The 15,573-nt window shown below is 36.3% G+C and overlaps 1 protein-coding gene across 1 annotated transcript in view; it reads right to left on the bottom strand.

Moving 5' to 3' along the window:
* LOC149807061 (epithelial sodium channel subunit alpha-like) overlaps positions 1 to 14,034 on the bottom strand; it is an 89,085-nt gene extending 75,051 nt beyond the window's left edge. The window contains exons 1-2 of the mRNA XM_089961361.1: positions 13,909 to 14,034; positions 4,273 to 4,653 (exon numbers count right to left, since the gene is read on the bottom strand). Coding sequence (XP_089817487.1) covers positions 4,273 to 4,632 — 360 coding nt within the window. The 5' untranslated portion in view covers positions 4,633 to 4,653; positions 13,909 to 14,034. The remainder of the gene's footprint in view (positions 1 to 4,272; positions 4,654 to 13,908) is intronic.
* Positions 14,035 to 15,573: the final 1,539 nt, after the last annotated feature.

The raw sequence follows: 15,573 nt of genomic DNA, 5'->3' as shown, positions 1-15,573 counted from the left end.
CCTGCGGCCAGACGAGGACGCAATCTTAAAAGATAAGAGATTGCCAAACCTACAAACAAAACAGTCATTTTCAGGACTAACGTAAAAATCTACAAAAGAGATAGAAATCGAATTGACAAATATTTGTGCATTTGTGTTTGTAGGTAAAAATAGAAAGGTGCTATATACACTTAGTTTCCCTGGTTTGTAAGAGTGTGTGTGTGTGTGTTTGTGTGTTTTAGTGTGTGTGTGTGTGTGTGTGTGTGTGTGTGTGTGTGTAAGTGATGGAAAGAATTGTGCCTTAAACACTTCGTTTCCCTGACTTGTATGATAATATATGTGTTTTTATATGTACGAGTGATAATAAAGTGTGCTTGTAGGCAAAAATAAAACATGAATGTTTCTTTAACGTACGCGCGTTCCATGTTGGAATGGTGATGTGAGTATTGTTAGCTTTTGTGTAAGGGGTAGTTTCCTTCACGTCCGTGCTTCAGGCATATAAAGCAAATCGTTCGTCAATCTTGCTACCCATCGTTGACGTATCAAGTTAAACAACCTTAGTAGAATGGCCAAACTGTTGGAGCTCCAAATGCACCTGGAGTATGCTCGACGACTGTTAGATGAGCTGGCCATGGATACTATTGCGGAGGAAGCCAGGATTGAAGAGGAGGAGAAAATGAAGAGACCAGGAGAAGAATACAAGTTTGTCACACCTCATCCTGAGGCATACTGGTGAAGTGAAGCCCACGGTAAGGACCCCACCACCACAACGTCAGCCACAACCAATACCAACACCGACAGTCGTTGTCTGCCAGATAGAGAACTTGGAGGAGGAGTTGGAGAGACAGAGATAAAAGTCTGAGACTCAGCAATAGCGACAACATCCGCAGGCACACTGCAGAGTCTTGAGTTAAAAGAGCATTCAGAATCCTTCAAACAGAAGATTGGGATGATGATGTGTGATGTGATGTGATGTGATTTTGATTTTTAACGTAGCTTTAACAATTTTTCAGTCATATCGCTACGATGTCTGCAATGTGGCAGTTTATAGTGATGTCTAGCACTGGGGCATCATGCCGCAGACATATAGCATGATGTCCCACCCAGTCACATTATCCTGACACCAGGCCGACCAGTCCTAACACTAACCTCTTAATGCTGAACGCCAAGCGAGGCAGCTGTTAGTACCATTTTTTAAGTCTCTGGTATGACTCGGCCGGGGATCGAACCCACGACCTCCCGCATCTGAGTCGGACGCTCTAACCACTAGGCCACCGGAGCGGTCTTGGGATGATGAGGCCACTCAAGCTGCCTCCGCACTCCCAAGAACAATAGTGATTTGGAAGCAAGATTGGAGTAGGAGATGTGTGTGCAGAGCCCAGCCTGGAAGGTGTCAACATTAAGCAGGTGCATTTCGAGTTCACAAAACAGCCCTTATCAGGGCTAACCAGATCTCTAGAAGAGAGAGACTGATCAAGTTGCCAAAAATAATTTGTGTTTATTGGTAGTGAGTGTATGTGTGAGTGTATGTGTGTGTTTGTGTACGCGTACGTGTGTGTAATTTTGTTAGTGTTTGTGTGCGTGCGTGCTTGTGTGTGTGCGTGCGTGTATGTGTGTGTGTTTGTGTATGTGTGTCTTTTTACCCTTAGCAAACCCCTTGTCCCTACACTCATGAGTGTTTGTTTTGTGTGACTATAGAGTAGTGTAATTATAGACACTATCTCCTTTGCTGATGTGATTGTAGGTAATGGTGTGTTTTGTAAATAAAACCTTTCTTTCTCCACTGTGTATTGATGGAAAGTAAAGTGAGTTTTGTTAGTATCAGCGTGTTGTTTTGTATCAAAGAAGAAACACCCAAAGCCCCTTTATAGGGCCCCTCCATTGTCTCGAAAAGATGCATATTCTCCCTTGCCCAAAATATTTTTAGTCGGTTGTATAGTTGTTTGTGTGATTGATTTATGTCGATCAATCTATGTATGTCTATGTCTCTGTCTATGTCTCTAACCAAGTCTCTATGTCTATGTCTCTATTTGTCTCTTGTCATTAGAGTAGCGCGTATTCAGGTCAGCCCCTTGCAACACTGTTCCGCCGATTGAGGTCAGCCACTTGCAAAATTGTTACCATTGTTTCCATAGTGTCCAGTACCATGACGTCACCCCTCTCCAATTTCCCTTGTCGCAAGACAGGCCCAATATATTGTTGCTATAAATTCCCTATATTAAATTTCCCATGTCGCTCTATAGGCCCATCCATATTATATTTCCCCATGTTAAATTCGACTTGCTGCCAGAGTGCCGGAACCCTTTTTAACATAGAAGTCCCACTGTTGCTATGGTGCCCCTTTCACTACTTTTATGACATCATGGATTCGTTTCGAAAAATTGCCCCTCCCTAATTTCTAAACAGAATGATTTCTCTGGATATATTTTTAGGTATACGTGTTAAGTAATTTTAGATAGGAATAATTCTTTCTAAAGTACTAATATCTAGCTCGAAAAGGCTTACTAAAATGCCATACAAATGTGAATCAAGAGAAAACGATTCAAGTGTGGTATTGGAATTTCGCGATGAGTGGTCATTAGGTGATTAGAGACACATTACTGTCGTATTGTGCATTTAAGAACCTTTGAGTTGATAGCCACTGTTGTACTGAAGTCCTTGGAGATATGGGAAACATGGACAATCAAACTACGCTTTAACATGTATTTGATTCGCTCTGTATAATGCCACTTGCATGTAAAATAATTATGTACATAAAATTAGAGTACCACACTACTGCCTAAATTTAATTGCATACAGCGCAGATAAAAATGCCTTTGTAAATAATAAAGAAAATCTCTAAAACCAAAAATAAAAAACTTACCCCATAAGGCCAATGCATGAGATGCATGATACAAGAATCTCGTGTATGCAAATCAAACAAAGAAAGCAAAATTCTGTACTGCTGAAGGATTATGTGTGTCGTATAAAATATCGTGTATATAAGAAAGGAAAGAAAAAAATCGATAGCAGAGAGAGACACAAAAATAAAACCAAACGAAAAGAGATCCCCTCTGTGGGCAAGGTGATTCCTTCCTGTATCTATCCACAGGGGAGACGCTTTTTACAGTAGGGTGGGAAATTTAAAGACAAAAAGGTCATAGCTAATTTTGAAATTATCAAAACTGGTGGTCGTGGTGGGATACGTACTGATTTTTTTTCTCTATAGTTTGCTGTGTGGCTGTGGCCCTGCTATAACCTAAAGGATCGGTAACATAGGCAACATATTTAGAAGGCCAGAGGAGTCGGAACAGTGAACAGAGCAGTGATTAGAAGTTTGATGGCTTCAGGGTTTGTTTGGTAGCATTTTGGCGATTAGTGGTCTCAGATCTTTTGTAAACGTTTTGGGACTAGTGGCCTCCAGTTTTTTTTAACTAATTGGGACCTCCAACTACGGTCTTACAAAAAGTGAGTTTGAAAAATTATAACTTTGGAGAAAAGATATTTTAAAACGAGCACTGGCGTAATGTTTTAATAAATCTAGCAAACATTTAGCAAACATTCCTAAAAGTCTAACAACATAACTTCGAAAAAGTAAATATTGTATAAAAGATATTTTAAAATTGTGTCTATACGATTTTGAAAAATCGACCGTGATACTTGAAAACAAATTAGTAGAAAATATTAAGTTCCAGATATCGCACTCTGCTATTATTTTTCAGGTTACAACAATAAGCTAAATATTGAAGAACCATTCCAAAACAGGATATTTGTAACGGGAGTCTACCCCAAATGACACCGGATATCATTGCTTTTTGGGGATACGTGGAATGCGCTTTCCCAGAAATTCTGAACAACTTTTACAAGTGTCCATTAAGTTACCAAACTGTAGCAACCCTTAATGATAACAGCGACCATAAGGATACAATATATAATCCTGGGTTTAAGATGTTGCATATGTCAGTGTTGATAATATGTAACCAATGGAGGTGTATGCATATTATTTTTGGAAATAATGGATTTACTTTGAAGATACTTAAAACTGTTTTCGGATGAAAGGACTTCTATTGTGTAAAGCGAGCAGAGTTTTGGTGTGTTGTGTTTTTGTTGGTTTTAACAGTACTTTAAACACACTACTAGCTGTAACATGCAGATGGAATGTTGGCTAAGCGTTTTTACAAGGGTACGCCCAGGTAACGAACCCGGGTTTGCCTGAGCGATTAAGATAAAAGAAAGACAGCAAAACACATAAAAATATACATGAGAGAGAGAGAGAGAGAGAGAGAGAGAGAGAGAGAGAGAGAGATGTTTTACCGGATCACTCGACATTTCGAGTGTAATGTTTCTCATCTTCTCCATTTCTGTTGATATATTCATCTTTGTCTTGCGTAACACATTCACATTACAAATGGTGATTGCGGGTAATTGCAGATTACTAAACCCCAAAGAAACTTGTGTCTGTACCGGATATTTATAGTACTGACTCATGATATGGTACAAATGGAATGTCATAGCCCCTATTGCTGTAAGCGTCAGAACAACCCAGATAAAACGGGACCACCAAAATCTAGCGGCATGAATGTACGGAATCCCTTGCATTGCGCACTTCTCTGCGAAGCGCTCAATCACTCGTCCAAGCGACTTTTCCTTTCCTATGCAATTAGCACTGGCCATTCTTCAAGATTGTAAAGAATTCTGAAAGAAATATAAAAAACACAATTTAAGTTTCATCTCTTTTCTTTTCGAAAGATGTAACACTCATCAGGTGAAATAATATTTACACAAGAAATCAGTTAGTAGATCGGTTAGATTAATAACATTTAAAAAAAAAAAAACCACATTTTAACGACACTGTCTGAAATAAATTAATTTTTTAAGTTTTGTTTGCGACTGTTCTTTCTTGTGCGCATACATTTGGCAGCTTTGAGAAGCATGACTATTATTTGATATTAGAGTCCTGATAAAATAAAATTTTGGACACCGGCTAGAATACTGCAGCTCTTAAAAAGGATGGAGTACACGACGAGAAGGCCAACCGGACTGGTCCTTTTCGCAAGTCATAATGCACTGGATTTTATAAGAGTTGTTCCGAATTTGGCCTCGAGTCAAAGCACATATGAAGTCAAAGTTGCTACTACATTTTAGAGTTAGAAGTTCGATCAACTAATAATACTTTACAACTTTCTCTGACCAAAGACGTGAGTCACTTAACGCTCACTCTTTTATAAATGTCGAGTTCGTTATTCGACATTTATAGTTCCAAATCTAAAAGAAGAGTTTAAAATGCTCCAACATGCCGATGATTGTACAAACTTCATTAAAGACTCCAATTCATTTAAACACTTGGAAAAGGAATACGAATCATTCGGAAAAACGTCGGGGTCAAAAATCAATCATGACAAAACTGAGATACTAAAAATAGGGAACTGGAGGGGAAACCACCCGGGCTCCATCACACTTAATTAAAGACAGGGTTAAAACCAAAGGAATCTTCTTTGGGAAAAATAAAGAAAAGGAAAACTGCAAATATGTAAAAATGAAAATAAGTGAAAATATCAAAATCTGGGCACTAACGCCATTATGCATAATGGAGCGAAAACAAGTTGCAAAAACGTATTTATGTTCTAATATGATTTATCTTTTAAATTCTGTAGACGTAGAGAACAATGAACTTGACAAAATTGATAACGAAATTCTAAACTATATTTGGAATTTTAAAACACATTATGTTAAAAATTCAACGCTATATAGGGCCAAGAATAGGGGAGGGCTGGCCCTACCAAGCCCAATTTAAGTTAAATGCTCCAATATTTTAAATAGATTTAAAAGGCTAAATAACCAACCAAAAACTCCTTGGGAAGCTTTATATAATTTTGGTTTGGTTTCACCATTAGGAATAGAAGTGATATATACAAACATAATAAGTTAGTCAAAAAGACTGGAAGTACCAAAAAAAATTTAGAAATATAAAGGAACTTTTATGTAAATATAGGGATGTTGATGAACTATGGGAAATTGAAACGAAGAAAACTTATAATTGGATAATGGAGAATTTAACCCTTAGAATCAAAACTAAAGTAGAAGAAGAAAATATCTCCGTTAATTGGGATAGAGTTTGGAGGCACTGGGCCAGCACCGGCTCACCAAAAATTCAAAGCATAATATTTAAATACTTACATAACGCATGGCTAACTGGAGAAGTTGCACTCAGAAGTAGAATGCTTAGAACAATTGTTAAATGCCCTATGTGTATAAAAGCTAATTTTAAGAAATATCATGCTATAGCACAGTGTGAAGAAAGGAAAAATGAAAGAATTCAATTAATAATGGAAATCCATAAGAAGGAGAAATACCGAAGAAATCAAGTCCTATATTTAGACGGTAACTTTGATAAAAATTTAATAAGGAAGATTACGGATTATATAACCAAAACAATGATGGCATGTGACCAAGTTATAACAATTAAAAAATAATATTTTATAAAAACTAAACTTAATTATAATAATACTCTAATTTAATTAGACTCCTTCGGATTTCATAACATAATATAACTGAATGACTCATTTAGGGATTTTTGGGGCCTGGGGGCTGGGGTGAGGAGGGGGGGGCGGGAGTGGGCACTTCGGAGGACACCCCTTAATTGATGTCACCTTGACCGGACCGGATATCCCAATCTCGGAGGCTCTCTGGCCCATGGGGCAACGGGAATCTCTGAATGTGTTTATGATTATCATAAATGTAACAAATTTAAAATAAATCTAAAATTTAACTTATACATAAGACGGCAACTTTGATAAAAAATTTAATAAGGCTAAGTTATAACAATTTAAAAATAATAAACTATAAAAACTAAACTTAATTATAATAATACCCTAATTTAATTAGACTCCTTCGGATTTCATAACACAATATAATTTCATGGCTCATTGGGGGAGTTTTGGGGCCTGGGGGCTGGTGGTGAAGAGAAGGAGGGCAGGAGGGGGCGCTTCGGAGGACACCCCTTATGGATGTCTCCTAAAACCGGACAGGAGATCCCAATCTCGCTCCCTGACTCGGAGGCTCTCTAGCTCATGGGGCAAAAGGAGTCTCTAAATGAGTTTATGATAATCATAAATGTAACAATTTTAAAATAAATCTAAACTCTAACTAATACATAAACACTTTTGTACCTTAAACTTATTCTTTTGGATTAGGGAAAGTTTAAATACTTATGAAAAAAAAACAGGGAGGGACAAGAATCCTTAATGGGGAAAGTACGAGATAATGACGTTATTGGGCTATGTCACATGGCGCTACGCGAAGTGAACAGGCTCATGAAAGAGTTTTGATAAGCTAACCCAGGTAGGAAAACTTACATGCATAACATAAAAACAAAGACTCTCGTGTATTTTTCTCTGCTATCTCTTTCCTATTCAACTGTACAGCTCCCTTACTGTACACTTAATCCCCTCTTTGTGGGAACATTAAAACCTTTTGGAACTTTGACAATAATCCAATAAATAAATAGAGGCGGCCTAACTCGAGTCGGGAGAAATACAAGTAAATAAAGAAAGAAAGTGTGGACCCCAACTCGAGCACAGCTGACCTCAATCAGTATATCAATTATGCGAAGAACGACACAGATTAACACACACATGAACAACAGGGAATTTTTTTTCCCCAATCAAACCAGTATTACACCGTACTTCGCCGAAATTCAAAATTAACTAAATGAATCAATATAAAGCTAAAATTTGATCCAAATATCATGTGGACGGCAAGACAACTGGGGACGATTTGACAATAACTGGCTATGCCTACACGAAAACTATATATAGCATACATTCAATATAGCATATACTCATATAGCACACACGGGATATAGGTAACCTTTAGCCAAGGTCTACTTGTAGTCTAGGGAAGGGATTTCGAGGTAGGTGACTGAAACCTATTCGGAAGAACAACTCCATAGATAACACTAGAGATTTATAATTAAAAAAATACTCCGTCAAAATTTAATCTAAATAGATTTTTGATCTAATTTCTGTTTTAAAATAAAACAAACAACATATCTGTGGGGAAATACTTACACATAAAACACATCTGTCTGGTCCCCCCCCCCCCGCCATCAAAAAGACAACACACATTTGCCGAAAATAAGATTGTTGGATGGTACGGGCCGACAGAGTATGTATCAAATGTGTAATAGGCCGACATTGTAATGGGTCGACTGCAGACTCGGCCCATTTTGACAGTCATGATTTCTAAATTAAATTTGAATAAATCAAGGCCCCGTTTCACAAAATAACGTACGCGCAAGATTTTCTTAAGTTTTTACAAACGATAGTCGTACATGATTACGGGTGTTTCACTAAGGAGAATTACGTACGTTTTTTCCTAAGTTTCCCTTATAATTTTACGTAACTGTACTGCAAGTATCAGGCAGCCTTAAGTGGCAAGTATTTTTGTAAGAATTTTTGTGGAGAGCGAGGGTCGTAGTGTGGGGGGTCTTTTGAGATGTGCCTTGACATTCCAATCTGTACCGTATAGCAGGTCCTTTTCTATCTTAAATCATATTTATAAACGTTCTCTGTAAAACAAATAAATACGTAAACAATAATACGTGTATGATCAGGGATCGTCCTGGGCTTCGCCAATGTCGCAAATTGCGATTTTTTTTCCTTATTGGCGACAAAAATATCCCATCTGGCGATTTTTTTGGCGACAGACTTTTTGGTTATTTAATTTGTACATACAATCATAGATTTGGACTGGATAAATTAAAAGGGAGAACGAAAGGAAGCCACAAACTTGACTAAGCAATGCATTGGAATCAATCTGTTACACAAACAATCCTTTGTTCGTATTGACAACCCCATCTTTACAGTGCATTGTTACATCATAATCTGCTTATGCTGACATCTGGGCTGAGTACTGTATGATGCGATACAGTCAATCATGCTACCGCACTATACCTACAACTGACCGACTTCTGAAGACGTGAATAGAACAGATACAATTAATTGAATGGCTAAATCTTCTGTTGTTTTTTTTTTTTTTTTTTTTTTTTTTTTACATATACCAGTACAATAGTTTTGCTGAACCTTCATAGAAAACCGATTACCTTTGAAGTACCGACTACTGTGTATAAATACAAAGCAAATGGAAAAATCTCAATCACAATTATGTCTGTCGCCAGTGCAGCATTTTACTCATTGTTCTTTTCCTTTGGCCATCAATCAGTGTTACGGCTGCTGAGACTTAAACTCCGAAACAAGAAATAGCACAAAAAAAACAACCAGTTTTGCATAATTAATAATAATTATTTATTTCTCAAAATACAAGAGTGAAAGAATCTCTAAATTGGGTGTGAATTTATGCTTATATATACGGTCCAATATTGCCAGGTGTTGACTCGTGTAAGTTTCATTCGTGGGAATGGAGATCATATTTTGTTTGTCGAGAAAATTTATACAGCATTCAGTGATCATTCTTGGGATTTAGGAAGCAATTCACTACAAGCTTTGTGAAGCTAGCCATGGGGGGGGGGGGGGGGGGCTGCTGATAGACTACTGGTGTCACCTGTCAGTGCTGTGGACTGGGAACGTAGATTCAGTAAGATGAACCTCATAAAAACTGACATCAGAAATAAACTCTGCATCTCGTCTCTCGAGAATTTCATGAGAATCAGCACGTACAGATGTGAAAAATTAGACTTTGAAACTGCATTCAACAAGTGGGCAGCCCTAAAATTGCGACGGATCTTCATGTAACACTTTGTAACATTTTGTTAATGCTTGTTGTAATTAAAGAATTAAGTAACCCATCTTTTGTAATTTTCATTGCCTGTTACATTAATAGACTAAATTAACCCTTGGAAAAATGTACACTACTTGTTCTGGCGACACTTTTTGAAAATTGGCGACAAAATATTGAGGTTGGCGATTTTTTTGGCGACAGCTTTTTAAAAGCCAGGACCATCCCTGATGATACATTTCACTCTGTTGATTATTCAGAAAAATATAACCGAGCGAGACATGAAGTCATCAATTTATTTAAAGTCCTTGAAAAAATACAGCAGAAAAATTACGCTTTTATATACAGTATCTCAAGGTCAGGAATTGTAGATATACAGAGATGTATTCCATCCAATGTAATATAGACTAGATTGATGTTAGTAAAGAGATATACCAAGACGCTGAAAATCTAAATCAATAGACTAGATTATATTTCATACCTTCTATTTGGTACCTATAATTTTTTTTTTGTCTAAATGTGACGATGTGAACATTTCCACTCTTAATGATAACAGCAGCTGTCTTTTAATGTTGTTGTTTTGGGTTATCATCAGTTTGCAGCACATGATAAGCAATATATAGCGGTTAGAATAAATAGTGGAGGAAGAATTAGAGCAAATCCGGTAAGAACCACCGACCAACGGGAAGCTGCTGGCAAGCTAGTCAGAGTTTCCTCAGACCCTTGTAACCCCATTTTTGAAATTTGGAGATTTATGTTGGGTGTAGGGTCAGAGTCCATCCCTATCGAAAAGTTGGAATTCGCCGACACCATTGCTGTCAGCATGGGGTAGCCGTTTACTAGCGGGCCCAGCAAACTTGAACGACCTTTCATCGAGATATACCTGCATGAAATCGATAGGAATATGATTTATTTTCTCAGAAATTGCGATCATAGCATTCTTTATGTCTTTAATCCGCTGACAGACGAGAAGAAAGTACATCGTCACTGAAATTTCACCTGGATTTGGCCATTTGCATTCCTATTCACGTGACTACACAACTCTCGCAACCTACATGTCTAGTACGCGGCTACCCCATGCCGGCACCAAATGGTGTCGGCGAATTCCAACTTTTCGATAGGGAATGGACTTTGACCCTACACCCCAACATAAATGTCCAAATATCAAAAATGGGGTGGCAAGGGTCAGAGGAAACTTGGACTACTGGCAAGCTTTCTCACATACCCACATTGACCGAACTCGAAACTCGGACCAACACGGACAAAGGTGAGATGGCAGTGATTAGAACACTCGGCCACCCAGGGCACCGCTGTCTTTTAACAAAACAAACCTAAAACAAAAATGAACAACAAAAAAAAAAAATCAACAAAAAGCACAACAACAACAAAAAATAAATAGTCCTCACTGCAAACGATGATAAACATCGTCAACGACATCTTCATTATCATCAAAATCAGATAGCCTTATCCTCAAGCAACTGGAATTAATAAACTTATAATAACGTCTAATATTATGAATTATTTCATGCAAAGTCTAGTTTTTTTATTAAAAAAATCGTGTCCGCTAAAACAAGAAACTAATATTTATAAAAGGGACATCTGTGTTATTGCAGAATACATAAAATGAAAAGTAAGAAATTAGAAGTTGGTATTATCCACAACATTTGTACAGTATTTTTTTCCCCAACTGGATATTACACAAATTTTCATTTCGACACCACTATTCTAAAGAGATACTAATATACTATTGCAAGTAGTTTATTATCATTCCATATTGATCTTAATAAAGTATTATCACTTTTTATATTCATATTTCCAATGAAACTGCATATTTGTACTATAATTCCACAGGTATTGTGATTAAGAACCATTGATGCAGGAACGTAAACCTGGGCAAATTGTAATCTGTCTCTGTATACATCAGGTAATATTTAACCATAGGGTGCACAACAAGGCATTACATCAAAAATCGATTGAAATAATTCAGTCAAGATGGCTGCTCACTCGAATACACAGTATCCATCTAATATTGATTATCAAAAAGCAGGGCAATCGCTCAAATAGCGGATGAACCTTGCAGTTAATCAAGGGAGTATGATTAAAAAAATAAAAATTCCAATTATCTTGATAACTTAAGTAAATTTTCTTCAGGCTTCTAGTTTGAGTTTGTAGCTGTATGCAGAAAAATTTGTGTTATTCCCTTTTCCTATATATTTGCCAATTTTCTTTCCTTATTTACTGAATAGAATTGAATGCTTTAGTGCAATTCTATATAGTGTCTGATTTTATAATTAAATTGTATTTTTTGTAATCAAGACATCCAGACATCTCGAAACAGTAGCTCATCTCTCTCTCTCTCTCTCTCTCTCTCTCTCATAAGCCTTACTGTGACATTTGATCTTAAAATGCATTTTTTCTTCAAGTGCCCTGGTTAATAACGTCAATCTTACCCAATATTTTAAAAAAAGGTTTTAAAAACAACACTAAAGAAAAAAACGAACAATGCATCTTGTATGACATCCAAGTCAAATCACTAATATTCTATCAGCGATAAGAATGTGGATAGGGTATTTAAATGCTGTTCAAAATAGAAAATTGAAATGATTAATTTTGCCAATGAACTTCTATGCCTCGAGAATGATCATGAATATATGCACTACTTTCACTTACTTATATATATATATATATATATATATATATATATATATATATATATATATATATATATATATATATAAAATCTCGGTTTTATTTAAAGATAAATACGAAAAAGCGAGACATTTTTAATATGAAAATTGTTCTTAATTAGTACTTCTGGCAAGGTTTTGCATTCAAAAAGTAGAAGCCCAAAGAGTTAAAAAAAAAAAAGTGTAAAAACTCAATAATAAACAAATTCATGAAATTTGCTGAAATTTTAATTAGGTCATCTACATACGAATAAAATATCACTATTAAATTTCAGATTTTTTCTGCCTCAAGCGGTTTATGCTTAATCCTGGTAACAATGTTTTATTTATTTTTAAAAAATTGTCTACCTCCAAAGTTTTAAAATATGAATAAATAAAAAATAAAAAAATAAATAAAAAATAAATAAATAAATAAAAGACGACAGTAATGCCCTGAAAATGTAATAAGGCCATGTACGTAAACATACAAAAATTTTAGCAAAATTCATTGTTGCGGCTGAATGGTTCTTGCAAATTGTTGTTAACCGATCTTGAGACAGCCAGATAGATCTACAGAAGACAAGTGAAGTTCCTCTGAATATATATATATATATATATATATATATATATATATATATATATATATATATATATATATATATATATATATATATGTGTGTGTGTGTGTGTGTGTGTGTGTGTGTCTGTGTGTGTGTGTGTTCCTGCTTCGATCAGATTTCATCGGTTTTTAGTTATGTTAAAAACTTTCACCAGTGTAGAGCATGCTTTTTTTTCAAACAAATTTAGTTTCTAAAGTTTAATTCATGTAATAGACTTTTAAGAACTTCTAGACCTTAGTGGATACAACAGACAGGAAGATTAAACTACTCATTGTTTTTATATATTTTAGTCTACAAACTGGAGACATAAACCTCAATATTTTTATAGAATATTATTTCTTTGCAATAATGTGTCATTAAATAATAAAAAAAATAAAAAGAATTAAACCTATTTTTAATTTAGTTAAAAATATAGTAATATATGGTAATTAACTTACCTTGATCATATCTTGAGAGAATTTATGAAGTGTGTGTAAGAGAGAGAGAGAGAGAGAGAGAGAGAGAGAGAGATGACGAACCTTTGTATTCCGATGAAACTCAGTTTTGTATCGACCAAAAGAATTGTAAAGACCGCTAGCTTACTTCAATAGCCCGGTGGCCTAGTGGTTAGAGCGTCCGCTTAGGAACTTAATCAGGACTTACAAAAATGGTAATAACAACTGCTTCGCTAGGCGCTCAGCATTAAGAGGTTAGAGTTAGGACTGGCCGTCCTGGTGTCAGGGTAATGTGACTGTGTCGGACATCATGCTTCATGTCTGCGGCATGATGCCCCAGTGCTAGACATCACTATAAACTGCCACACTGCAGACATCGTAGCGATATGACTGAAAAATTGTTAAAGCTACGTTAAAAATCCTAATCACACACACACACACACACATAAATAGCTCCGTGGGAGAGACAGAGAGAGAAAGAGAAAGAGAACGAACCTTCGTATTCCGCTGAAATTCAGTTTTGAATCGCATAAATGGATTGTAAAGCCAACCAGCTTACTTTAATAGCTCTCCTATACGCTTGAACAATTCTCAGTGGGTGTCGGCAATCATTGTCCCATTTTCTCATTGCTCAGACTTCATATTGCTCCATTTCTTTGCACACTTAATTGATTAGATCTATCTAAAACCTGATTAGATGAGTAAATATACCAGAAATATGGATTTTCTTTTACACAAATAAGGGTACTTATGTTTATAACCTGTGGTTTGTGTTTGTGACATCATTATTTTCAGTGCCAACAGCGACAGTGATGCTTATAAAGGCTACTTAATGTATAAAATAGTACAATGGTTAAAAATATATACATACATCCACCGTATTCGGTTTTATATTTCTTTCTGCTGTCGTCTCTCCCTTGCCCTCTCTATAGTCAAATGAAGTATAACAAATGCATACGGAATGCATACGGTGTATACATGAAACCCCATCTCTGCCGAGCATAAAAGAAATCCAAGCTGCTATTTTGTTTTACATTTTTAATTTGTCGAACTTTTCACCCTGCCGAGATCTTATTGTAATGATTTTATTATATAATTTGGAAGGGATATTTCTTTATTTGCAAATTGTCCCTTTCCTAGCAGAAATGATCTTTGACAGACATACTTTAAAAGCTAGTGTTAGGGTATTTATGTCTTGTTTTGTTGATTGGGAAGTTGTGGATTTAACGACATTTTTCATCACATACGAGGCCATACAGGATAGTCAGTATATCTGGTTGAGGATGAACCTGGCTAATTCACGGGAAGGTACTGACAAGCATTTTGGCATATCTACGTGGACAAGCCAAGCGGGCGGAGGTGAGATGTGAGTGATCTGTAAGTGCCTTAGACCACTCGTCCACCAAGAGCCCCCAAGGCAGTTGATACATAGTGACACAAAGAAAGTTCGTTTATTTTCGTAATACCCCTGAACAATAAAATCAAAATTATAAATTCATAATAACAGGTCTAATGTTCATCGATAATTTATATATTGGTAACCTAAATATTTATACTATAAAGTATGCGAAATTTGAAATTTGTTTGTCACATGTACGGCATCGGTGTGTGTGTGTGTGTTTGTGTGTGTGTGTGTACCATTAGTACAAGGTCAACGAGTGATTGCTTTTATGTGTGTGATGATTGCCGATGTAACGAACCACTATTACAGACGCATATCACACATATAATCGAATAAATTCACATTGACAGACTACCAGTAACACCCGCTGAAGAGCCTCATATTATCGATCGTAACACTGCACAAAACGAGCCATCAAATGACTCATTACTTCAGCAATGGTTGAAGCCGCACCTCAGTTTTACAAAAGACATAACCTCTACTTCGCGCTTTAAACTATATTGCGAACTAGACTTAACGAGTTGGGATTAATTTTGAGAACTTAATTACAATTCCTCTTAAAGCGTCAATCTTTAAATCTTATCAACTACGGAACATTGCAAGTAGTAATAGGGGATCCCGTAGGGCAAATGAGAACATATAAGGAAAAACAGGGGGTTGTACCGTAGGGCAAAGGGGAATTTAACATGGGAAATTTTAACATGGGTGGGACTATAGAGGGACTGTATAGGGATAAGAGGAATGGAACAGGGAAGGTG

This window comes from Sinohyriopsis cumingii, chromosome 1 (genome assembly GCF_028554795.1).
Source record: "Sinohyriopsis cumingii isolate HCF-2022 chromosome 1, ASM2855479v2, whole genome shotgun sequence".
Taxonomy (NCBI): Eukaryota; Metazoa; Mollusca; class Bivalvia; order Unionida; family Unionidae; genus Sinohyriopsis; species Sinohyriopsis cumingii.
Note: the sequence above shows the minus strand (reverse complement) of the source record. Positions and strands in the feature narration are given on the sequence as shown.